Source organism: Setaria viridis, chromosome 9 (genome assembly GCF_005286985.2).
Source record: "Setaria viridis chromosome 9, Setaria_viridis_v4.0, whole genome shotgun sequence".
NCBI classification, from domain to species: Eukaryota; Viridiplantae; Streptophyta; class Magnoliopsida; order Poales; family Poaceae; genus Setaria; species Setaria viridis.
Genome location: NC_048271.2, coordinates 30629423 through 30656968, shown reverse-complemented (window position 1 = coordinate 30656968; position 27546 = coordinate 30629423). Strand labels below are relative to the sequence as shown.

The 27546-nt window shown below is 38.4% G+C and overlaps 1 protein-coding gene across 2 annotated transcripts; it reads right to left on the bottom strand.

Annotated features, from left to right (window-relative positions):
• Positions 1-960: 960 nt before the first annotated feature.
• On the bottom strand, positions 961-26784 carry LOC117835014 (uncharacterized). 2 transcript variants are annotated; one of them, XM_034714363.2, is made up of 33 exons: positions 26527-26784; positions 26270-26443; positions 25001-25096; positions 24177-24246; positions 23041-23174; positions 22033-22173; positions 21785-21942; positions 21547-21706; positions 21366-21464; positions 20571-20645; positions 20400-20459; positions 20152-20309; positions 19228-19432; positions 17584-17703; positions 17286-17371; positions 17098-17208; positions 16013-16084; positions 15622-15707; positions 14752-14900; positions 14350-14493; positions 14165-14272; positions 12915-13019; positions 10349-10456; positions 10095-10205; positions 9076-9242; positions 8606-8800; positions 8100-8334; positions 5687-5794; positions 5051-5109; positions 4363-4747; positions 2554-4092; positions 1453-1660; positions 961-1169 (listed from the first exon to the last, which is right to left on the bottom strand). In XM_034714363.2, exons 1-33 carry the CDS (start codon positions 26677-26679, stop codon positions 1069-1071), a joined length of 5880 nt encoding a protein of 1959 aa, XP_034570254.1. In that variant the 5' UTR covers positions 26680-26784; the 3' UTR covers positions 961-1068. The 2 variants fall into 2 exon arrangements, with proteins under 2 accessions (XP_034570254.1, XP_034570255.1); XM_034714364.2 differs by having other exon boundaries at positions 23041-23165.
• Positions 26785-27546: the final 762 nt, after the last annotated feature.

The following is a 27546-nucleotide window of genomic DNA, read 5'->3' as shown; positions in this document are numbered from 1 at the left end:
GGGTTCGGGGACCCAAAATTGGACGGGGTGGGGGCGGGTTAATAATCCTCTACGGGTGACCCATGGGGCCTCGAAGTTTACATGGCAGCTCAAAACTAGATGTAGTCCAGCCCAACAAGCAATTGAAAATCCTAGGCCCTATCCTCTTCCACCAAATCCACCGTCTGGCCAACCGTCTCCCACTCGCCCGCGAGCACCAGCGGCCGCACACACCTTGCCCGTGGCGCCCCCGCCTTGCCCACGAGCGTCGTCCACTGTGATCTGTCATTGTCTTGCTTAGGTTTCGAGAGCCCCATCAGGTTTCGGGGGCACCCTCACATTCTCACCCGAAATGAGGTTCGGGGCAGGTTTTATTCTTACGTTTCGGGAGCGGATCCGCGGAAGCTCCACCCGACCCCAAGTTACCACGTTGCCATCCCTAAGTGGATGGAGAACCAAGCCGGCAATCGGTTCTTCCAGAGAAACTTTGGCCGACCGTGTTTGCGTATCTAAAACAAAAAAACGCCGAGCATCTACCTACATCATTTGTTTGTAGTTCTTTCTGTCATGATGGGACGCACATCGGGAAGACGGAACCAACAGCGGCTATGCAGCACAACAAACACGGTAGAATAAGCATGGTCGGCCGTGTGGAGGCTCCGAAAGGCAAACTCGCAACAAGATTCGCGTGCCACTCCGAGTCTTAAGCTCCCAAACCGAACAAAGGTGGATGCGAAAACGAAGCTTCCTCAGGTGTCGTCGCCTTCAGTTGGATTTGGTGTACTGGCGCTGCAAATTGATATCATTTCTTGCAGGAATCCACTTTACTTTGGTGACAGTAACATGTGAGGCCCTGGTGACCATACATACATATACAAACGGTTTTTCTTTAGTACAAAGTCCTCGCCTTGCGAAACATGTACGTGCTCACGCAACATGGGTCTACAGGACAGCCTAAACATGCTAGAGGCTTATGTCGAGTTTCACACGGAACAACATTGATTGAACACGTTATCAAGTTAACTGAGTACACAACTCCTATGGAAGGCAGCCAACACATTTCATTAACAGAGATACAATTTACAAGAATTACATGAAAAGGTTAGTTTGCACGAGCCCGGGATACAAAAGAGTAGTAATTTGAGTCAGCGACCTGGCCAGTGCTTTAAAACTGGAGTGCTTCTCTATAGCTGCAAAATATTAGAAACATGTGAGGAAGGGAAAAGGTAAGTACTAATGTACTCCCTCCCTGTCCCAAATTACTATTCGTATTCATTTTAACTTTTCTAGGTATATAATTTTTACTACATATCTAAATATATATCTAGGTGCATAGCAAAAGCTATGCATCTAGAAAAAGTCAAAACGAATAGTAATTTGGGACGGAGGGAGTATACCAGAAAAAAAAAACATTACAAGTTTTAGGAAACCTCATTTCAACTACTGAAAGTGTTTATCATTGAACAAGAGTACCTTGAAGCATAGCCTTAATTCCCTTGCAGAAATCTTCAAACCGACCAAGCACTGGCCTGATGCCACAAGATTGGGATACACATAGTTCCATGTAAAGTGACATTTCAAGTGTCACCAAGAGAAGGTGGCATACCCTCTCTGTCTCAGGATTTAGAGTGCTTGACCCATTTGCCTCAAACACTTCAGTGACTATAGAAACCACTTGATCCTGATAAGAGAGACAAGCAGATGAGGATGAATTGCACATAAAAAATATCTTTCATACTTTCTAACAATAAACCCAATGTCTTAGTTGAATACAGATAAACTAGTTTCAAGTTTGAAATCAATATCACACACTGCACTATGACTTCTTTACACTGCAAGCCTAGCCATTATTTTTTAGGTCAGCTTCACTGCTTCTTCCATCCCAAATTGTAGGTTGTTTTGGTATTTCTACATTCATAGCTTTTTCTATACACCTAGGTAGATAGTATGTCTAGATAGATAATAAAAGCTATGAATCTAGAAATGCTAAAACGACCTACAATTTGGAACGGAGAGAGTACAATAACTAAGGCACTTTCAGTGAAATCTCTACTCGTACATAGAATTGAAACAGCAAAAACTAGTACCTTAAATCCATGTGTATACAAGACTAAACTGGTTTTGCATTTACTTAGTTTAAAAACTACAACTATACAGATCTTTCCAACGAGAATTTGGAACAGAGGGAGTACAATAAGTAAGGCACTTTCAGAAATCTGTACTTGTACATAGAATTGAAACAGCAAAAACTAGTACATTAAAAGACTTACTAATTTAGCTAGTAGAGTATCAAATCCATGTGCATACAAGACTAAACTGGTTTGCATTTACTTAGTTTAAAAACTACAACTATACAGATCTTTGCCAACGAGAAAATTTAGCTAGTAGAGTATAAAATCCATGTATCATGTATACACAAGACTAAACAGGTTTTGCAATTTATTTAGTTTCAGAACTACAACTACACAGACCAAAGTTACATTAGAAAAATTAGCGCGACTAGCACTTTATTGAGCTTAAATTATCGCGTTGTAGAAAGCAACAAAAAGAGGCAGCAGCAGTTGCCATAGGTACCTGTAGTCCGTGAAGAATATCTGGCATGGGAAGCTCAGGAAAATGAGCAAGGTCAAGAAACTCCAGTTCTTCTGCCCTTTTTACTGCTTCTTTTGCTTGACTACAGAGGAACTTCATAATAAGAAAAGCTATTCTGTAAATCTGAACAGCTAACATCTCAGTAAAGCGAGTTTGCCTTATAGAATCAGAATCTCCTGAACTCTTGTCTCTGATCACTAGAGGTAATGCTGTACTGGCAGAAACTGAAGCACCTGAAGTTGACAAAGTACAACTTGCAGCAAATTTGAACCATCCATGCTTGCTACGAATATGTGGTGGTTTCTCATTAAGTGCTAGTTCCTCTTTGACAACAGCAGGGCAGAAAAAAGACGAGTTCCAATTAGAGGAACTGCTAGCCTTTACACTTCCTTTGCTTACAAATGCTAGCAGGTGGATAATAATCTCTCTTAGTTCTGAATCTACTTCCTTTTTTCCAGTGTCCCGTGGAAAATGATATTTTGCCAAAATACAGAGAAGTATGAGAATATTCTCAGTAAGACTGAGGGTTGAAAGTGACGTCTGTGACTTCTGCGACAATGCCCGTTTCTTGTTCTGATGAGCAGTAACACTCTGTGCGGATAGATATGATGACATCAAAGGCACCTGTCCTGAAAGGAAGCTGATAGTACTGTTCGCAACATTGTTACGAGAAATATCATCATCCAAACAATGGTTCAGTGACGCAACAATAGCAAGACCCAAACCCCATTGATTCACATCCTTCACTTGGGCGCTCAAGGAATTTCTCAAACAGGAGTCATCCAGAGACAACTGACTTAAAAGTACTTTTAAGAAGGCAAAAATATTGGCAGACTGAAGAACTGTAGCACCATCCTTTGTTCGCCCCAAGGTCAAAAGAAAATTCAGTATAACTTGAGTAGACAATAAACCACCATGTTGGCATCTATGCAGTATAGCCTGGAGATGAAAATGCTTTTGTAGAATAGGCACACATACTTCAGAAGGTACAAACCCCTTCAATATTAAGTCCATCGATGCAACAGCCAGATCAGAGAATTCCCTATTCTCTGCCAATTTGCACAGCACAGGAAGCAAACTCACACTTAAAACAGCTAATTCACCAAAGATGTTAACATTGTCTGGTAGGTCTTTTATGTCAACCTTGCTGTACATGAACTCATATGAAGACAAAAGCAGAACAAGGAGGGCCTTCACTGGTTGCTTAAGAGCATGAGTGGATGACAAGAGATCAACCAAAAAAGAAGTGCTCGCAACTGAAGTTTTCATTAGAAGTACAATATCTGGATAGAGATGGCTTGATTTCTTATTTTGCTTTGCTTGATCAAATAATATCCGGGCAAGAGTAAGCAACAATTCCACTTGCCCAGATAAGAGGGGAAACAAAACCTCATTTGTATCAACTTGAGGAAGTAGTGAATCTACGGTTGACTGGAATGATTTGCATGCACACTTAACTGCCGATTGTGTGGTTGCTGTTGAAATCCCTCCATCAGGCAAGTCCAAGTTTTTGTTGGAGCTCTGTAGAGATTTTAAGATTAGTTGACAAACAAAATTACAAGTAAATTGAAATTCTAACATTTAGCTCAAGTCAAGCTTGGTAGGTTCATAGATTTTCCAAGTTGGGACATGTTTATGGGTCTGAGAAGGTAAAACTTAACTGTAGGGATCTACATGAAATAAAAAAAGGTTTTTCAGGACCTTTAGAATATCAAAGGGACAAGTGGGAAACAGTATGGCGAAACAATATATTCCAGAAATGAAAGGATCTCAAAAGGTGAATAAAATTACCGCTCCTGTGTAGACAGATAAAAATGTCAAGAAGGATTTCAATGTAGAAAGCTTTGCATCAGCATAACATTTCATCAGATTTGATTTATGCATAATATCCAGCATTTCTTCAGCTACTTCTTTAGAGCTCTTACGGTCCGAACTAATCCAAAGATCAACCCCAAGCTCGTCATGTATGTGTTCAACGTTGAACAAAAAGTTGGCATTTGCCACTGGGCAAGTGTTCTGTAGTTGCTCCAAGGGATCGTGTTCAAAAAGTTTAAACTCAAGAAGGAAACTAAGCAGCTCCTGAAAAGGACCAGAGCTAATCTTACGACCTTCAAGTTCTCCACGAATGTGATGGTAAAGATCATTGATAATCAAATTATTAAGTTCTTGTTCACCGCTGCACATTCATGGGACAACAAAGTTAGTAACTTCATGCATATAAAACAAGTCAAACAGTTCCATAAAGACCCTCAGACAAACTCCATTCCACTCTATGCAAGTTTAGCACTGGCCATAGTTAAAAAAAAAAACTCACCACATTCTGAACTAAACAACAAATGTGTACAGATGCAGAAATCGAATACTCAATTGAGTAATAGTCAATAATGCTTCGTTCAATTGAGAAATAGTCAACAATGCTTTGTTCAGATTAGAAAAAACGTGGTTAAAATCATAAACCCCAAGAAATTAAGAAGGTTACCTGTATCCATGCTGACAATATTGCGACTGGAGAGCTGAGAATGAATGGTGCTGTGACAACTGCATAAATAAAATGGTAAGTAGATGAAAAAAAATGCCCATAACAAACTAAGTAAATCCAGTAGGCTAAACATTCAATATAAGTGTCACTTGTAAGCATCTTCATTCAGTTTTAAACAAGCATATTACAACTTAAGTTCCATGTATGCCAAATCATCAATTAACGACAAAAACTGGAAAAGAAAGTATGTATTCTACTATTGGGAAGAGAGCATGGAGATTAGCCAGACGTACCAAAATGGGAACCTAGGAATTGAGTTTCTTTATACAAATATAGTACTATATTTACTAATATTATTTGTTAGTTGTCCAGTATTACTATGATATTATCTTCTTTTGGTTTGCGAGGCTCTTGTTGAGTTTCGTCTCTGCCTGCCCCAACTTGATTGTGACTGCTTTGGTTATGTGGTATGCTATGTAAATAGCAGGCACCCCATAAGAAATTGCATTCCCCACTAGGGGAATCCTCACCTGATTCCACTCACTCATTGTACACTCTGTATTTTTTTTCATATTCCCTTGTTTTATACATAGAACTTGTATTTAAAAAAAAGAACCAACAACACAGATGCCTTACTTTTGTTGATATGATCTGAATCTTCTTAACCACTGAGAAAGACAAGCTTCCAGTATCACCAGTTGACAACTTTGTTATTAGATGGATGGTACAAAGGCAGGCAGCCACCTGTTTAAAAGAAGATACAGCAATTGAGTATTTCAACATACATCACCAGTCTTATTAGCATGATTTAGCACAAGTTAAATAAAAATAGAAAAGGAGAGGGAAAAAGGCCATTTTTCAACCCTGAACTCTTGCTGAGTTTGTTTTCCATCCTTAAATTCTAAAACCTTTTGAAACACAGTCCTCAATAATCAATACCAGGGCAAATACCTCCTCAGCAAAATCCCACCATTACTTTAGCATGGTGATGATTTTGGCAGCTGTCAACTCTTATTGAGCAAGTTTCCCCTATGTGGTCACTCAATGTATGGATTTATTTTCCATCCTTAAATTCTAAAACCTTTTGAAACACAGTCCTCAATAATCAATTTTCTCAAATGCGCAGGAGAGCTGCATGTCATTGCATTAAGATAGATAGAAGAAAAAGCTCAGATAGCCATACAACCACACACACTTAGGGTCCTAAATTACATCCGCGCCTGTTCTTAGAATGAGGCGACCACCACCTAACCAACACCACACTGCTAACCCCCAGGTCGAGCAGCAACCAGACCACTAAGGCCTTTGGCACCTGCCAGCATCCAGTGATCAGCCTCATCCTGTGCCAGGAGAAGCGTTTGATCTAACCTGGGCGAGGCAGCAATCACCACCTAACCAACACCACACTGCTAACCCCCAGGTCAAGCAGCAACCAGACCACTAAGGCCTTTGGCACCTGCCAGCATCCAGTGATCAGCCTCATCCTGTGCCAGGAGAAGCGTTTGATCTAACCTGGGCAAGGCACCAATAAACAGTAAACACTATCATTCCTCATCTTCCAAAGAGTCCAAGCCCCTAAAACAACCAGGGAGTTAAATCCTTGCCGAGCTTCCATGTTTAATCTATCACCTGCCTGCTGCCACCATTCAAAAAATCCAGCTCAGATTGATTGAGTAAGGGAGTCCAAAACAGAATTGCCAGGAGAAAACACAAGCACACATGATGTGCCGAATTGTCTCATCCTCTTTATCACAAAAGGGGCAATGTTCAGGATGGGGGAGACCGCGTCTAGCGAGCCTGTCAGCTGTCCAACAGCGATTATGTGCAACTAACCAGAGGAAAAATTTGCACTTCCTTGGAACCCAAAGTACTCCAGATAAGTTTACTTGGTTCAAAATAAATTGCTCCATGGAAAAGTGCCTCATATGCTGATCTAGTGGAGAATTGTCCTGAACTCTAGAACTTCCATTTGTGCGCATCATCAACATCTGGTTGGAACACTACCTCCTGCACCATGTCCCAAATATCTAGGAATTCAGCCAAGATCGCTACAGAGTAGTGGCCTTGGATGTCCTGCAACCAGTAGTTATCCAGGAGGGCTTCCTGAACTGTGCGTCTTTTGACACGTCATTTTGGTACACTTGCGAAAAGATGAGGAGCAAGGAACTCAATAGAGCAAGTTTTAAAATGATGATTATTTTGGTAGCTGTCAACTCTTATTAAGCAAGTTTCCATTATGTGGTCACTCAATGTATGGATGAGTAGTTTCTTCCTAACCTTGACCTATATAGGACAGCAGTTTTAAGAATTTGGTAACGGGTACTCGCTTGGTCACCCACTTATACATGGTAACATTAAATGGCACTGAAAAGAACAGAGGTTTCTTGTTTGTTGATTTGTGTTGTGTGCCTAACGCGACTTTCTTGGGACAAAATGATGTTAATGTTATTTTGTGGCCATGTCAGCAACTACATACGCATTCGGAGCTAAAAAACAGGCCATGTGAGACAAAAACAACTAGGGCTTTGACCTAAAAGAGTGATTTGCATCATTTTCAAGTGTTGAGGGTCATGTTTTATGTGGTTCCAAGTTAAGGGGTTGAATAATGTTTTCTTTTGTTTTATTAGCAAAAATGTTAACCCAACATGTTGTAATATTTCCAAATTCCATGAGAAAAACCAAATTACCAAAGTTAAGTACTCTTAGTACATGATGAAATAAAGTTAAGTACTATTAGCACGTGATGAATTTCAAAAAGTATTCGCCAGTTTAATTTATTTATACTGCATACATGATTTTTATGAAGAATTTTTTTTGAAAAATACAATATCCTGAATTCGCTAATGGCTGACCTGTAAACCATAGAAAATTCACTCATAAAAGTATATGATTGTGCATCCAGAGTGTACTGTTTTTGTCTGAGGTTTGACAACCGGAGTGAGCATGGGAAAAAAAACATGGATTGGCTACACAAATATCAATAACCAATAAACAAATAAAAGAAACAATCACAGTATCCCACTTCATCAGACAAGAACATGGAATCTACCTTAGCACGATGAAGAAGTTTCTTATTGTATGCATTACTTGACAAATGACTGATCAGATCATCCAAAATAGCAGTATCAAACCATTTCAAGACTACACTGCTTCGACAAGGTGCACTGTGCTCTTTTTGCCCCTTCGAACCATTTGGGGCAGGATTAGAAGTCTCTGCAAGCAATTTTCCTTGCAAGAACAACTCATGTGACATAATTTCGAAAATTTTACCTTGACAGTGGTACCTGCAAATTGGAAAAACTTTATTGACAGTAACTGGAAGCAAACCAAATTGTAATGGATCTATTTTGTTGAACAATCAAATTTAATTCAAAATTCTATACTGGACTTTGGGGCTAACATTAAATGCAGCAATATTAGGATTATGCAAAAAGCGTGGTTAGTAGACATAACAGATAACCCAAACATGTTACTAAAGAAGATATTAATTTAAAAAAAATGAAAGACAGGCAAGTCAATCAGCTACATTAGAAGACTAGAGCTCTGTGACCACACCTCAATGAAAAGTTCTCATCAACAGCAGCAATACAGTCAACTGGGCAGATATCAAGTGTAGCACGAATACACCTTGATAAATTATCCCAGAATGTTATCGAGCTTCTCAGCTTCTCCAATACAAATAAAAATTGAATACCACTTTCCCATAAGGCCTTGAGTAAGTCAAGAATACTAAGTAACACGGAAGGAGATCTGCAAGGAATACATTTCATGATGTCAAATGTTGTAATTCAATTCAACAAGTCACTGCATATGATATCATTTATCCTTAGGTATCACTGTATCAGAATAAAATAGGGGCAACTGTGAAGTCATGAAGGAACCTGTTAAGGGTTTTAATAAAACTTTATTAAATGCAAGCAGAACAAGTTTTATTCTCCATGAGAAATGAGGAAAAATTCTACTTGTCTAAGATCAGAACCCTCAATTATGGCATCAAGTGGTAACAAATATAATATATCTTTTACCTATTCATGAGCTCAATGGACCTCACAATATAGTCCAAGATTTGATCAACAAGTCCAGCATTACTTTTTGAAGTAAGAACTGAAGATCCATCGTTCTGATTATTGGTGGAAGAATTATGATCAGTTGACTTCATACTCTGCTCCATCAAGGAATTAAGAAAAGCAGGCTGCAACAAAAACAAATATGCCAGGTTATTTCACATGTGAATTATTATAAAATGTATGTCCATGTAAGAATAGAAACAGGTCAGATAGTAACATGTTTGAATAACAAGGCAAATTTTGATTCATTAGGACAAGCCTTTGGCCAACAATACATTGTTAATACGGATGTTATTAGATTCGTATTAAAATAATACATAATCATGAATGTGATTTTGTATTACATAAATGACTTATTAAAGGAGTAATTATCAGGTAGCCTTATGCTAACAAAACGAAATTCGCCTTCTAATGTCAACAGAGGGAGTAACATAATAAACTTGGGGGAAAAAACATAAGTTAAGGAATGTGGAGATTATGAACAAAACCAATTTTGCATCATACAGAGCTCAAATTTATTAACTAGAAGTCTACAAATAATCACCGATTACTATCTCAAGATAATAAGGATATTTATAGTAGTTTGACAACATTAGTGCAGCATAACTCATGGTCACCCATATTGTCATAACACATGAACGGTCCCTTGTACCATATAACTGTGAGGTCTTCGAGACTTCGAAGCAAACGATAGATAGTAGATTAGTTGTTTTGCAAGAAAATAATGCAGATTAATAGAATCACCAGCGACATTTCAGGAATTATTCCTAGAAAAAATAACATACGAACAAATTATATAACATCAAACTCAGCATCTCAGGGGAGTTATAATGGTAATGATAATATGATCATCTGAATGACAAACACATTCACACATGCATTACTCTACTTGGCCTGACAAACTTTAAACATGCAAAGACCGTGTCAATTTTCTATGCAGCATACTCAAAAAACGAACAACACAGAAGAAACAATACCTGATAACGAGCAGCAGACGTCAAAAGGTTGAATACAGCCACAACCAAACAATCATTAGTTTTCTCTTCCTCATCAAGAATGGAAGATATAGTTGCTTGCAATCTCTGAATCTGAGAGCAGTCATGAAAGGAAAGGGGGGGGGGGAGAATATAAGCGGAACGACATCAGCACATGAAGAAGGTGAAAGAATCAGTTAAAAAAGGTTATCAAGAACAATGAAGAATTAACAAACATCGCATAATACAATACTAACCTCAGAAACATCACCAGTAAAGCTGACATTCTCCATCAATTGAGGCTGCGCTTTATACGCAATGAGACACAATACTGATAATGCTCTAGCGGCAGCTACTTGTATATCCTTGAAAGACAAATAACGATCCTCAGTCTCAACGTTAAAATAAATTGACAATATATAGGCGCAATAATCCAGCATATTCGAGAAAAAGATATAGGCGCAATAAAGAAATTGTCCTCTTTTTCAGGCCAACCATCTGGCCATTAGGCACTGTAAGATTGTGTATAATGCGTGGGATATATTGCTTGAGCCCCTTGGGCTGATTATATAGGAGTACATGGCTTGGAAGGCAATAGCCTCTCCTAGAGATAAGGAAGGTTATCCCGGGATTACAATCAATCCTAAACTAACCATATCCGGAGTTGACTAATATATTCTTAACATCCCCCCGCAGTCACAACGGGAGCGCGCAGACGATGAGACTGGAGAATAAGCCGAAGAGATGGCATCCCCCCACAGTCGCAACCGTCGATGTGTCGCAGATGTTGTGGCTGGAATGGGAGCTGAAGAGGCTTGTCAAGCAGATGGTAGCCCCTTAGTGCCGAAGTAGCCGAGGTTGAGGTGGACGTGGTCGAAGCCGTGGAGAAGGGCACATGTCCGAAGCGTTAGCAAAGGCGCCCGAATACACAAAATCAGCAGCTTCTTGCCGACAGGTTCAGCAGGACGATGAGCCGACTGCGATGGTAGATGGTGCAGCTAAAGAGCGCAAATGCATCTTCCTTCAGCAACATCGGCGGCGGTGTCCGCAAGCGTGCGGCAATAGGCGCGGACGCAGATCGAGAGTCAGCCTGACGAGGACCAACAGCCTGCAAAGGCGGCGACACCAGCGATGATGGCTTGACCTAGGAGGATGCAGCCTAGGAGGGCGCAACGACAACCTCGTCCTCGGGAGTGTCGACGATGAAGCGACGACGAACGGCAGGGCGACGCAAACCTGATCTCTGATCAGAAAAAAGAACCAGCAGCAACGAATCTGGTATAACTCCGGGTGCGCGTAGCAGATCTCCACACCATCACGGGGTGCACCTAGCAGATCCCCACCTTCTCTGCTTTGCCTCAGCTGGTCAACCAAGGGAGCAGAGACCAGCAGCAGCAGAAGCCATGGGTGGCTCGCTGGGGAACGGAGGGCGCCAATGCGGATCGGAGAGTCAAGCGACGCACGGCACGGGCACGGAGATCCAAGCCGACAAGCGCTGGCCCGACGCGGATGACGACGAGTGGCATGGCTGCCCGCCGATGCACGTGGTGAGCGACCTGATGGAGATTGGACGTCGCCAATGCTCCAACGCCGCCGCTGCCGCTCCGCTCGTGATCGATTGCTGCAAGACCGACGCTAAGCGACGATGGCGACTAGATCAATAGGATCCACCGCGAAACAAGAGCGCTGCCCCCGGCGGAGATCAATCTCCTCGGGGGCGTCGCCGTAGGCAGCGGAAGGTGTGGTTCAGGAACGAAACCCTAAACTCGTGATACCATGTAAGATTGTGTATAATGTGTGGGATATATTGCTTGAGCCCCTTGGGCTGATTATATAGGAGTACATGGCTTGGAGGGCAGTAGCCTCTCCTAGAGATAAGGAAGGTCATCCTGGGATTACAATCAATCCTAAACTAACCATATCCGGAGTTGCCTAATATACTCTAACAGGCACGTTTAGTTTGAAAATATCAAAGTTAGCAGGTTTTGACCAACAATAAGTCAAAACATTATAAGCATCTTTAGTGTATAAATGTTGCAGCAATAGATTCATATTCAAAGATGATGCTGATCTTGTACCAGTACCAATTGAATACAATGCAAGAGAAAATTAAAGTTCAAAATATACTTTTAAAGAATCCTTTCTCCAACAAAATACACCTTACATTGATGGAAGTAGTTTTTGACCTTTTAGTTCTATCAGCTGATAAATTATCTTAAGCAGGAACAAGTATATGAATTCACTACTAAAGTACTGATCATTCCATCTGACATGAGATCCTCACCACCCAAAAAGTCAATAAATACATGAATAAATTGAATGGATATAAAAACCATACAGTTAAAACAAACCAAGTTCTGAGAACACATGATTGCATTACAAGATAGTTATTCTACATGTCCATGTGGGCATATGCACTATCACCACCAACAAATGTATTCTGATATTGAGGCTTTTCATCCTTTGAAACATTCTTGCACAAATAAGACACATTTCTTCTATTTTCCTTTCATTTACTTCTTTTAGAAATGGAACAAAAATCCCTTGTTTCTCATGGATAAATTTCTAGATGGAAACAAGTGTTACATGTGAGCCAATGGAAACATTTTAAAATAGTTGACCCAGAAACTCTAGGCACACCCCTTGGACACTTCAAATTGAGACAAACCTATAACCACATAAATGTAGTAATATAACAAAATGATGTGTCATCCTTTCTTGACGGACCATAATTAAATGACATTGCGCCATGCTTAGAAAGTATAGACTTGATACAAAAAAATGCTAAGACCCTGTTTAGGAATTATAAATGTAAAGACTTACAGAATTACGAAAGGACAATAATGATGTTAGAGCTGTTATCAAAGTAAATGGCTTCAACGATGATGACAAAACCATGGTAACAAATGGTGGATAAGGCAGTAAATCCTGCAATAATAACAAGAGTCATGAAAAAAACACAAAAATACAGCATAGCATAGCAATAATGCATCCCCACAAATATATGAGAAGCAGTCAATCAGAAACGAAAAACTACTATCCAGCATCAAACTAACCATTTTCATCAGTCAATTGATGCTCGTGTTTCCTATCACATTGATGTTAAAGTATGTACATTTGCTTCTTTAGCATCCTTATAAGGGTATAGTCAAATGGCAGTAGTCAGCCTTGTACATGGTTTTACAATTAAAAAAATTAGATAAACATTAAAACACATACTTCCTCTGGTCAATCAAAATATAAGTCCCTCTAGGTTTGTCCAAAGTCAATCTTTTCAACTTTAACCATAAATATCTGATATTTTATATAGAATAACAAGGCATCACTTTATGCATTATGAAAAATACTTTATAATGTATATCCTTTTTCATTTAAGATGATATAAAAGATAGCTAGTCAAAGTTAGAAAATTTTGACTTAGGACAAACCTAGATGGATGATCGGAGGAAGTATAAAGCAACAAAACAAGCATATAAAAGACCTTTCCTGCCATGGAACGGAACTACACACTTAACAATAGTTCAATGCAGCAGAAAAGGGAAGACTCCACAAATATTTCCTTGCTCCATACTACATACTATTGTGGCAAACAGCCATCACACTTTGTACCTTCTGAGCAGTTGTGCAATTCAAAAATGCAAATTACATCCCCAACTACAAAAAGGAATACACATGGGATCCGTGAAAGCCTTTTCAGTTAGAAGTTGAATTTAAGAATCTGGCAGGTCACTGGTCACTAAATGGATGCTGCAAAAAAAAAAGCTAGTATTTGTCCTTATTAATATCAGAATAACAAAATTGATAGCACCTTAAAAGCATACTAGACAACAGCCATGGTTCGATTACATGTTTCCGTTTCCAATAGTTGGTCCTATTTAGCTCTTTTACTTTGGTAGCTTAGTTTCTTTTTTTTTTAGCAATACATCACATGTGATGAACAGGTATAGCTGTAAACACATTATACAATGATGGGAAAACAATTAAAAAATGCAGAAGCAAAATATCAATGTGAAAACTGGAATTTGTAAAATGTACAGTAAAAATGACATCACAAGATGTTGTGCATATTTTACCTCTGGTAATTTGGACAGGATGTAATATATAATATCAAGTCCATTGCAAAGGACAAGCTCAATATCTTCAATATCCTTAAGGCCATGATAATTGCGTCTATATGAATGCTGAAATATTTTAACAGATTCTCATGTAAAGGTCGCAAAGCTAATGAACTTAATACTCAAAGAAGGAACATCCTTACTTCCAGTAGTTGTGTTGCCAAAGATAATATGCTCCAAAGTACACTGTGGACAGAAGAATCATATAACAGAATTTCCCAAATGATGCCACCAAGCTTTGATGAGAATGGTTTCACATGAATACAGGTTTTCACCAATTCAAACACCTTGTCAATTAAAGTTCAGTGGCAATATTTAGCTTCCTCCATTATCAAACATACCAACAAACAAAAAAGATTTTAAAAAAAGGAAATGTTTCTAGCAGATATCTACTAAAATAAAATAAGAATGGCAAACTAGTAAGTCAAAAACCTAAAAATATAACACTCCAAAGTTCAATCAACAGAAACGGGACTAAAATTCACAAGTATCAAAGCTATAACATGTTATGTTGAACAAGCATTAAAAAAATTCAAAAGCTGTACCCGAAGGGTTGTCTTCCAACGACTATATTTCTTGTATTTCCAGTTCATATGATTAACCATGATGTACTGAATTGAGAAAACAATTAAAGGTGATATTATATCATCAGCAGCAGCTCCTTTCCGAAGAACCTGAGTGGCAAAATCAAGCACTGGGAAATATAGCAACGAATCAGGTCATCATTTTCATTTCTACTAAAGAAGGAAACCACAAATAACAAAAGAAAAGTGAAGATTGAAAAATCCAAAGTGCTCTCCAGTGAGAGACCTACTACACCTATGTAAATTCAAATAAATATATATATTTAATGCCTTCCGTGTACAATATGTGTACTGAGCTAGCTCCATGATATTTCAAAATATATACACCTAGGGCTCAGGAACACGCAAGTTAACTATCAGGAGATTCTGAAGTTGTCCCGAAATGGATGGTTTGGTGTTAGATTTCCACATGGAATATTATTAAGCCAAAAGATTCAATCTGGTTTCAACTTCTTCCATAATGTTCAATTACATAGTTGATTCGTATGCTTAATTAAGATAATAAATTAGTATCGAGTGAGCAAAAGTGAACAGTTATCAACATAAACCAAGTGTATTATTTACATATGTAGACAGGACCTGCTTTTCTAGGACCAGGACCTGATCAGGTTGTATGTTTGTTAACTGTAGTAGTAACTCTCGTTATCAACATACAATGCTCAAGACAAAGAATCAGGAAAATGGTGGGCATTAACCAAAAAAACAAGGGCATTTGACCTAACATGCTGGGACAAACATAACAGACAAAATACAGACAGAAATATGATATTCAAAGTGAAAATTTTAGAAACTCAAAAGAAAATATTTTTTATTTGCTTCGAATAAACATGCCTGAAGTTGTAAGTAAAGAACAATCTCCATTTCCCTCCGAGGCAGCAAAAAGCATTCTAGCTAGGGCTCCGGAAAGTAACCAATCACTGCAGAGGTAATTGCAGTAGTTATCTTTAGGAAATTCACTTTCAAAAAATAAAATAAAAACTACAAAAGCAGAAAATACACCAAGATAGAAGCTAGTGGTTCTAAAGTAGATGTACCATGCTGATAGAGAGGAAACATCTACAGGCGCACACATTTTATTTCATTAGCAAATAGTGGTATGTACATACAACACCTCAATGATGAGGTAGCTAGAGGGGTTTCCAAATAACTAAAACAATGTTCTGCAGTTATGCTCCTAGTAAGTGATATAATTTGAACCAAAATGAACGAATTAAAAACATACCTTGATGGACCATTTAATTGTGAAGTGAAGATGTTGCACTCAAACGCCGCATCAAACACGTGATATGGAGCACTAAATTGACACCAAAGTAACAGCTCATCAACAAAAGAGAGTGTGCATAAAGAACAATCAAGAGCTTTATAGAAACAACAGTTTCACTAGACAGGAACCTTGGAAAAGCTATTTTATAATGCTGGTGAATCTAAAAGTAGTTTTACTACAGTTGTTTGAGTTCCTACCTAAACAATAAGCATCAGTTATGGCGAGCCATAAGCATACTAATTACTTGGCATGAATAGAACCAAAAAGGAACTTCTATAGAAAAGTATGCACTTATTGAATTTCGTAAATAACCAAAAATGGCCTTTGGGCTGAACCAAGGATAAAGAGTAGATATTTGGCTATTTGTTTGTCATAAGAAAAGTGTTTATTGTGTTAATCAGTACTCTCACTTTTACCATGTAGGTTGATATGAATACACATGACTAGTGTTAATAAACCAGGAAAGGCATCTCCACATGTACATGTGACCACATTGGTTATCTCAACCGTTCATTTCCCTCACATGATATCCATCCAACCATTGATTTTTTTCACCTACTCATGATTCTCTCACCTACCCATGATTCATCTCACCGTTGATTTCGAAATGATTGGTCCAGATAAATCATGTGGTCACATGTGTATGTGAAAAATCCATGTTCAAACATAAACAGATTCAAAGTAAGTAAAAATCTGTTGTTCAAGCAATGAGTGCATTTACTGCATGTAAATAGTGTCAGCCTTACAATAGCTGGTATTCTGTCTGCTTTGCACTTTTGTTTACCATCAACTATACATGTGTAAACTATTTGCTCATTAAAATTCATAAAATGTTTATAAACATGGCCACCCAATTATAATCAACGTAGCTGCAAATGTCTCTCCCAGTTCACATAATTTTGCATGTATCACCCACCCACACACACACACACACAAACAATAATTCCTAGTCTTAGCAGGCAGGCACAGTACAAAGAAAAATGCTCCAATGATAATTCATTAATACTTCAATTATATGAACAAACCAAGGGAAACTAACTTACCATTTGATCATTTCTGCTAGCAGACCTAGGGTTTTGGACAATATGTCAGCATTATTAACATCTTGCACATATTTGAAAATGGAATTGCAAAATATCTTAGCAATATCAATCCTGAAAAGGATAAAGAATATTACTTGAAATTATTATGTTCCAAAGAACTGCATTGAAACTGAGAAATTGTTTCAAACCTGACATGATTTTCAAGTTGCCCCAAGTTCTTTGATTTTTGTACAGCCGGTGACTTGTCAACATGCAACAAAGCGAAGCACAAGTCCTATATATTCAAGTTTCAGGAAATACATGATTCTTAGCATAGAACAGCATATAAACTGCATATATAATCCTAAAAGAAAGAAAGCCAGTAGGAACAATCGAAATTGAATTTGAAATGGCAATTTTCTAGTATAAACACAATAAAATGATATATATCCATCAAGCCCACCAAAATAGAGTAGCAACTCATGATGTGAGCCAGAGTTTTGGTACCTTATTTGATGATACCATACGATAAAGTAGGTCCATGATGTCAGATGCCTCCTTGTAATTGCATGAGTGAAGCTCTTGGGCCAAAGTTACGAGCAAAAGGAATACCCCAGAATGCGGGAACTGGCCAGTATGGCTTATGTCAGCAAAGAATATGCAGAAACAAATTAATAGAGTGGGCTCAAGAAGCAATGAACGTTTACTGCTTGTCAAGGTAGAACTACTTCAAATATTTAATAAAGACAGAAAGATTGAGTACTTTAGTCAAACTAAAAAAAGTGGCTCTATGACGGTGGCGAGTGTGAAGTTTGCTAGAACAAACTCGAAATCAAAATTCACTAGCGGGAACTAACACACTCTTCCTGAACATATTTTGGAACCTAGGTACTCTGTTTGCCAAGTTATCAAGACCTGACTGGACTGGTGGCTCAACCAGAGAAACGGAACCAACACCTAGTCACGCCAAAACCTATAAGAAATCAAACCAGCAGTTCTCCTTCAAAAACCGGTAATCTCACGCAGCATTCTAAACTGGCAGCACACGTTCGTGTGAGCGGGAGGGAATATGAGTTACGTCAGGCAAGGAGTAGTAATCACGATAAAAAAGCAGAAGCAGGGATCAAAACCCAAGCCGGGGGAAAGAATACAGTGCACTTGCCATTCCACCTAGTTGGTGTGACTACATGCAACATATAAGTAATTATCAAATCGGCAGCTTGCTGGTCCAACCAATGGTCAGACCATCGAACTCTTAACAGAACGCCTCACCGATTCTAACTACTATGGTGCCTTGTTGGTTTATTAAGGGTCGGGCAGGTCACTTGCCCTTGACATGCCATTCGACAAGGCTATGAGCCTATTTGACAAGGGGAGAAATTAGATATTTTAATCGATTCTTTTTGTTTGAGAGTAGCAATCAAATAGGCCTCCTTATGCAACGGAATTATACATAAATGACAAATACAAGAACAAACAATTTGGCAGCAGCGAACAGAAAACAGAGTACAGTTCACTTTCCATAGAAAGTCACCAGACATCTTTCATGTACTGCTGTTCTCATTATTTTCAAAATTCCAGCTTCTCTGTGGTCATATAAATATATAATTCATTTGAAGTTTTACTATCTTTCTTGCTTCTTGACGCTGTTGATTGCTTTTAATCTAACACAATTACTTCCGCCATTATCAGAAATATATAATGAATCAACAGACTCAAATTTATTTACCTTTTTATCTTACATTCTGATCCCCTTATTTTATTATTATGTTGACCCCCTTAACAATAGTCTACTTCAGAAAAGTTGTTATTGCTGGAGAACAATCTAAATCAAAAAGAAGAATCAATCAAAGTATTAAATTGTGATGTCCTCATGAATAAAAGAAAAAGCAACTTAGTAGCAGCAAATAGAGCTTGCTCTCGTTATCATAAAATTATATATAGGAGCAAACAGATGCACCCAAAGAAGCTTTGTCCAGAAACAAATGTAAAAACATGCAAAGCGTAAAGAATAAACGATTTAGAAGCAGAAAAGCGAAATTCTACCATTATCCTAAAATTAAACATAAAGAGGCGGAATATGAAATTGAGTCCAGAAACAAATGTAAAAGTGCGCAAACACATAGGAAGTATGGTAGCACAAAGATCTACCTCCCAGCGAACTAATACAGCATCCCCTTGAAGAACTTTCAAAATGTAACCATTGGTTCCACATGGAACCTTAATGCCTTCAATACCAGGAATGCTAACTGGATGATGACTTTCAATTTGATGGCCGTAATTCACATTTTCTGCGACATGACCAGGGATGGCATAGATTGTTGTAACTCCATTCATTCTCTCAAGATAGTTGTATCTGCAATCGAGTAAGCGCAAAAAATATTAATCCATAACTAGATCGCAAATGGCAAATATCATGATCATTTAAGGCTCCCAATGAGTATGCATCTTGCATAGCTTTTGTTTATAAACAAAAAATTACACAACCACATACACTTCCAGAGAGACTATAAAATAATTAACATAAAGTTACACAACCACATACACTTCTAGAGAGACTATAAAATAATTAGATATATCCCATTATGATAAAATTGTTTGATAAGAGAATAAAATTGTTGGTCAAGATCATTCTGCATATTGCAGACTGAATACGGCTTGTATAGTTGGGTAAATGGTAGTATCATAATTCTGAGTGCATTTTATATACACATCCACAGACATGGGAATGATAGTTGGGTAAAAATTCAAGCTTGTGACATAACATTGAAAAGTAGCATCATTATTCCAAAAACTTGATACTGGAGCATAAATAATATTTTGAAATAACAGCAAACACTCAACGCAATATATGAATTTGAAATGAGATCATAAATTTTCTCTTCCTCAGATACACCAAATTCTTCATCCAGTATTTAGTTATGTTTTTCTGAGTAAACCGCATCACGCAGTAAGATTACATAGGAAAATCAAAGCAGCAAAATTTAGGGAGGATACAGATTGTGTTTTGTGAAGGAACATCAATGGCCGCAAAGTAGTACTTAAAAACTAAAGAAAGATTAAAAAATTACATACACACATTGAGCAGGCCAGGTCCCATGGCAAACAGCTGATAAGAAGCGGACCAGCTCTGATATTTGAAAAGGATACTCCTTTTCCACCATATGAAGAACAGACCTAATTGGACCATCAACAAAACTATTTTTATCCCAAAACTGCATGCAGAGAGATTCCTGGACAATTAAAAGATCACAAGGTGAATTTCTCTTGTGGTAATACATATAAATTATTCCACGTCAATATCACAATAATCGTATTCATACCTCTCCATCATAAACTTCATATAAAATACTTGAAATCATGTCAAGAGAACTGTCTTCTGCCTGCACATAAAATAATGCAACGAACCAGATAAGCTTCATTCTAGTTTCACCTTAACCAAGAGTTCAATTAATTTAAATGCAACTGTAACTAACCAATGGATTTGCATGTACCTGAGATATCTCATATGAAGCAATGAATGCTGAAATAAATGTTCGCAATATACCTCGATAACCAGAAACAGGACCCTGAAATTAAGCTGACTTAGTGAAATGCTATATAATGTATTTCATAGAATCAACGTGGGACAAATAATGGGTGCATAAAATATCTACAATTTACTTTTCTAATTCTGAAAACAGTAGCCGTACCAACCTAGTAACAGCTGAAAGCAGCAGGGATAGGAGGAAAGAAAAACGAAAAGAGAAAAAAGGAAAGGGAGAAAAGGAGTACAAGGGACTGGACTGATCCCGACTGGATTGATCCAGCATCCCATAACCCTTTCCTTATCTACATGCTCTGAACCCCCGACTGCTCCATGCCCTCCTGTATTGCTCTCACATCGCGGCTGCTCACTTCCCATCTCTTTCCATCTGCCAGCCAGCCACTCGTCACTCACCTGTCCTCACTGCACTGCCCCTCAGATCAATTGCCACCGCTGCCACTTTCCAATCAACCACTGATGCAGCTGCCCGGATACAACGTACTTAGCATTTCCCCATTGAGTCTCTACTAAAACAATCCCACAATACCCACATGGTTTAATGTCTTGCAGTTCTCAGTCTCTCCAACCCTTTCCTTTTCTCATTGAAACCAGGTAATGCTAATGACAACTACTTCTAAATGAGGATAAATAAAATCCATGAAATATACTCTATTCAAGAGTTGCAAAAGTGATTAGCATTTAGCAATATTACTGTCAGAAACATAAACTCAAAAACAGACTACTATAATCGGATAACACTTACATCTGACTCCCGGAAGATGCTTGAGCAAAGAACTCCTAGTAAATAATTGAATGGTGCAAACTCAAAAGCCCGTCGGGCATACAGTGTATGATCAATTTCCTGGGAGCATTAAGAGTAATAAGAGGCAATCCTTGTTTGTTCTAATGGAGTTGTAAATGTATGAGGTTAGAATGTCCATTACCAAGTTGGCATTACTTTCTGGAAGAGACAGAACTAGGCACAGAAAAACTGCCCAAGCGAGTACAAGTGGTCCTGATTCTACCATTGAAAATTCAGGAATTTTTGATATTTCAACATCCATCTCAAGAATATCACCAACAGAAAATGTAGAACACCCCACACTGAGACAAAAACAAAATATCAATGTAAAATCTTAATATCAAATAAGCCACAGATTAAAATAAGAAAGTAGATGAGACCTGAGAGGAACTTCATCCCGAATCATTCTGAGAAGATTTTCAAAGTCCAAAGTTTCAATAAGAATGAGAAGTAGCTGAGCTTTAGCATAATGAAACGAATTCTTTGCCTCAACAGATACAGCAAATTTCCCAACATCATAAGAACCACAGAGAATGTCCTAAAAGGATAACATACACGAAATCAAAGTTTTTACATCAAGTGAAAAGAAGAAGAAATTTAACTGCATTGTCCAAGAAAGAATATTAACCTTGAAAAGGGAACACAAACTTATCCACAATCCACCATTACATCTTGAGAAGTTATCATAGAAAGCAAGAAACAATATGTCAAGGATCAAGTTAACTTCAATCAAAGTTTCTTCCAGACTAGAAACTGTAAATTCTGCTTCCTGCAAATTAGTGAAGTAATATCAGCCCATTTATAGCATATGACAAATTTGTTAGAAAACATAACAAGAATGCCAAGGTGGAATAATGCAACCGTGGGTAGAGTAAATTATGCCTTTTCAAGAGTATTTCATGCTTATAAAGTTATAGGCATCTAGAACGAGAAGTTTAACGAGGAAATTATGGCATTATAACAGCAAAACAACTTTACAAACTGCAAGGTACACTAAAATTCAAATATAGCACAGACAAACAACAGGAAAATATGAATTAGAATTGATAGCTCCACTACAAAATAAGCCCAAAAGCTTAGCCAAGCATAATAGGTAATGTTAGGCCCAATATATACTACATTAGCGGTTGTTGTTGGCCCATGTGCGGTTGTAGTTGGTGGATTTAGTACCACCTTGGAAGTTTAGGGGTTGAGGGCCAGCTTGTAATCCTTGTCACTCCAAACATAGCACCTCCGGGTTAACCCTTTTACACGAAGTGATGACCAAAGTATGAGAGATGTGCTATGAGTATGCAGGCTTGTTCCACGTGAGGAGCTGGGCCGAAAGCATATTTTGGACGCAGGATGTTACAAAGGCACATTTTATTTTAGAGAAAACTAACTTTGTACAATTTGCTAATCAATTTATAAGAATGTTTAGTGTATAAAAAACATGCAACTAGATTCATATTTCAAAATGCATTCACATTATACTGGTACTGTCGCTATAAATTATATAGTTTATGAGAAAACAATGTTCAAAGTTTTTGGCAAAGCCCTGAACTCGTAGGTTGGTTTTTGCAAGTTTCCCTTGAAAAAATTAAAATGGCATGTTCCTTACTCCATTAAATTAGCAATAGATTTAAATATACCATACCGCTCTTACAGAAGATGCAGCAGAGAAGGAATCTTCAATGACGGATATCAATTTCCTTTCTACCTCTTCACTGATCAATAGTGAAGCCTCGTCCTGAATGGCATCAGTTGAATCAGACCCATCACCTGTGTGGGCTGGCAACGAAATCAAGAGATATATAGTTTGAACACAAATAGGTTAACAAAAAACAAAATAAAGCATGCATATGCTAGTGATCCATAATTTCTTTTTCACAGTTATTATTAAAATGTAACCTAATGATAAGATTCAGACATGGGAGATACCAAATACATAGGATAGACTGAAATAGATCTTCTTAGGAGTGAATCATGACCAACAAGTAATGAGTTGTTAGGTATACACCGCAAATGGTATGTTTAGAGATATGCCACTATCTTCTTTGGGAAATGACACTATAAAGTATTCATTCTTTGAAATATGATCCTTCCTCAATCCTCATCCATGCACGTTACTCCACCATATCCCAGGGGAGCTGACTTGCTGAAGAGCAACCCACCCCCCAAAAATAAGAAAGAAAATACCAAACAAGTGACCCACTCTCCTGCACCAACCACCACTAGCACAAAGCACAGTGAGGCAGGCACACACCCCCAACATCAGCTCATTGATCAATCTCCCCATTTGTAACCTCCATGACCTCTATGCACTCTCTGCCGATTAGAAGTAGCAAGAACAGAGGAAGAATAAGCATTGTCATGGAACTCTATGCAGCAGCAGAGCATGTAGAACAGACTCATCAGCACAGATGGGCTTAACATTGCAATGGTTTTCCCAAAAGATGCAACTGTAAAGTTTAAAATGTGCATCAACCATATGGTGCAAATCCAATCCCCATCCATAACTTTTAACCATAACTCATGGCCTACAAAAAAAACTGGATCTGACATTTTTCAAACAAGGTCAAAATAATACGTAGATCCCAATCACACAAGATAGAACTCTCAGCATCGCGTTAAAAATTATGAGGTGAAAGGAATCAGTGATAAATTTACATTAACATATTAATGTGATAAGAGAATAAAGACAATCGAGAATCAAGAAGTTTAAATGGAAATTTACACTGTATTAATGTAAGTGTAATGTAGCTCAACAAAAGTACAAAACTACAAGCTTACTTGCATGAACAAAGATTCTTCTGATGCACTTCAGTAAGCATTGACGCTCAAGGTAGTATTGTACAGATACCTTCAAGAATTCAAGGGGAAAAAAGGACATGAGCCCTTGGCCATGTCACATACACAATCACAATAATAAAATTGCTAAACTGTAGCAAAATTGAAGTAGTCTCTATATGAATCCACAAGCTAGCATCATGTTCTCGTAATGCACAGCTAGAGAAGTTATGAAATAAAAATAGTATTGCAAACAGATACAAGTTATAAAACCTTAAAAACACACGTAACTGATTAAAACTTACATTCACTTGAGGCAGAATACTTTTTTTATGGGCACCAGAGGTGCTAACATTAGAGATCGACCACAATCATAGATGATATTAACTTCATTAGAGCGACCAATGTTAAAAACAAAACATCTGGGTTGCAGCAGATCCCAGAAGCAATGTACTCATGATTTAACTATAGGTTGATAGATGGCTTTAGCATAACTTTGAAATACATGTTATACAGACGTCAAACAGAACTTCTAGAAATCTGTGAAGTGAAATTGAAGAAGACAAAACTTGAAACCATGGCAGGCAAAAGCGTAAAAAGCACTTGCCTACGCACTAAAGAGAGAGGCACAATGAAGCAATAATGCATCAACACAATTGCTTCGATTGCATTGCATCAAACAATGTAAAAGATAACGTGTAATTGCATAGCATCGCACGACAAACTACACAACATCACTGGCATTCTAGTTTCTACAATCAACAGAACTGAGGGTAAACAAGTAGCACATCTTTTCAAGAAAAAATATATATCTTACAGAAATATACCAGATGAAGAAACTCGTCAGCATCAGCATCATGAACTGTTGGAGAGATTTCTGAGGATCGCTTGACTAGAATGTATGACTGCACCTCATCCAAGTTCTGAGGGGAAATTTAAGTTTAGCGCTACAGCAGCACTTTTTGTTGAAAAGCAACATAGTATGGATATTACACAAAACTGACCAAAATTTGCATCAAACAGCAGAAAACATGGATACTATAGAAATTATTATCACAAATGGCATTAGACTCCTCCAATATTTGTTAGACAAACAATCAGGAATGTGTAAACCCAACATTGGAAATAGGCCATACTATCACAAATATTTTGTCGTGTCAAACAAACTATGTCCCAAATTATAGCGTATATTTAGGTGCATAGCAAAAGCTATGTACCTAGAAAAGCCAAAACGACCTATAATTTGGGACGGAGGTAGTAAACAATTTGAGAGAGTCATGATGGTGACTAACCAGTCATTAGCCTTAAACATATCTAAAAGAAACAAACATAAAATAAGAGAACATAAAAAATAATGTCTGCCCACATATGTGAGATGCACACTGCATATCGAGGCAGAATAACCATGTCCCTAGTGGAAGGGAAGCCAAACAAAAGGTCCTTTTGTAGGATGTCAATCGGTGCTAGTGACAAACAAGTCCTCTATGCCAAATTGGATGGCCACAGGAACCTCCGTTTGGCACTTCGATTTTCTGCCAGGATTTAGTGAAAAAACACACCTCCAGCAAGAATATAAATTTCCTGTTGTACAGGTTCCTGGGAATTCATATATTCCAAGAGGGGGCATTAATACTCCTCATTCTAATGGCTAAATCATACCATGCCTTAGTGGATCTTTAGATAATAATGCTAGGAATGGCTAACGCTGTAAATTTTGCTAACACCATGAAATTGATGTATGCTTGTAAGTACAAACTACTGAAGGCCAATATTTGAGATTCCAAAGGTTTTAGCTCAAAGGAAAAGGTCAATCCAAGTTATGTCACTTAGGAGGCAAACCAATAAGTGTCAGAGGGTGTCTTCCACAGAAAACAGTAAGCTATATTTGACAGAAGAACAGTATAAGTATAGTAACCAAGTGCAGGAAATCTCCAGGCTAGAGGTAAAAAAGTAAGCAATCTTAATGATTGCAACTCAGCATTCGTGCAATTCCCTAGAACCTCAAGCTCTTTACACTAATCTAATTAGAGGTCTACATGATTTCACCAATACATGCATTCTTCAGCTAAACATCTCAGCAGGGGAAGCAAATTTACCAGGCACTTGCTCACACGAAGCGCAGCCTCCATGAGCTCGGGCTTGACAGCCAGGCGGTGCTCCCCCACGGCGACCTCGCTGGCATCCAGCGCGCTCCTCGACGCCTCGTTCGGCTTCCCGAACATGGAGACCGACCGAAGGAGCCATGCGTGGTGGCTCTTGATCCGCTTCGCCTGTAGCACGCGGAAGCCAACGGTCACATCCGATGGTTCCAAGAATGAGGATGGGAAGCGCGATAGGGAGTGAGGGGGCTTACGAGAGCGTCCGGGACGGAGGGACCGGCGGCGGCGCGGTCCAGGTCGTCGGAAAGGACGACGAAGGAGTCCCACCAAAGCGACGCAGAGACGGTCTTGCTGGTGCCTCCGGTGGCGGCGGGGGGGGTGGAGGTGGCCGCCCCGCCGCTCGCCATGTGTGGTTAGGGTTTAGGAAACCCTAGGTGCGGCGAGGAGGCGAGGGAATGCAGGGAAAGGAGAAATCCCGCGGTGAGGACTAGCAGAATCGTCTGGGAAGGAGAGGGTTTTGATTTGCGCTCTCATCAGGAAGGAGATGAAAATTTCTCAAGGGTTTAGGCGTTATTGGATCTGGGCCGTTTGATATTTGGGCTTGGGCCTTGATTCATGTCTTTTGTGGTCTGATTTTAATGGTTTCCGAAATCATTAAAAATTATGTTTCTTTTTAGCTACATTACTTTCATCTCAAAATATTTATCGCTGTTGACTTTTGGTCATGACGTTTGACTATTTATTTTATTTAAAAATTATGTAAGCATCATCTATTTTATTTGTGGCATACTTTACTTTCATAGGTATTATAAGTATGACTTAGGTTTTCGTACATTTATAGTAATTTTTTGATAAGATGAATGTTAAAGGTCGCAAGAAAAATCATAAATATTTTGATACGGAGGGAGTAGCACCTATGCTAAGATTCCTTACACAATGAAATCTTCATTTCCAATCAGTATCCAAGACAGCAGTTCAGCACCTGACTCGCTAGTATGCAAAGGTTATGACCTAAAATCTTAGAACTATTATGATACGTTCTTAGAACAAATTTCCTCTTTGGTTCGGAATTTTTTTTGTGATTATATTTTTTTTAATAAAAATTTATTCACTAGTGGAACATTTCTATTACATTATCGAACTTTTTTTCTTTGTGCGGATATTCAACCACAAACAAATTGCATTCACCGTACAACAACTTGTCATGTGGGTGCAGAGTGGTACGACAACTTGTAAAAGGTTCAATCTAAGATGGGTGCAGATTGGTCCAACAA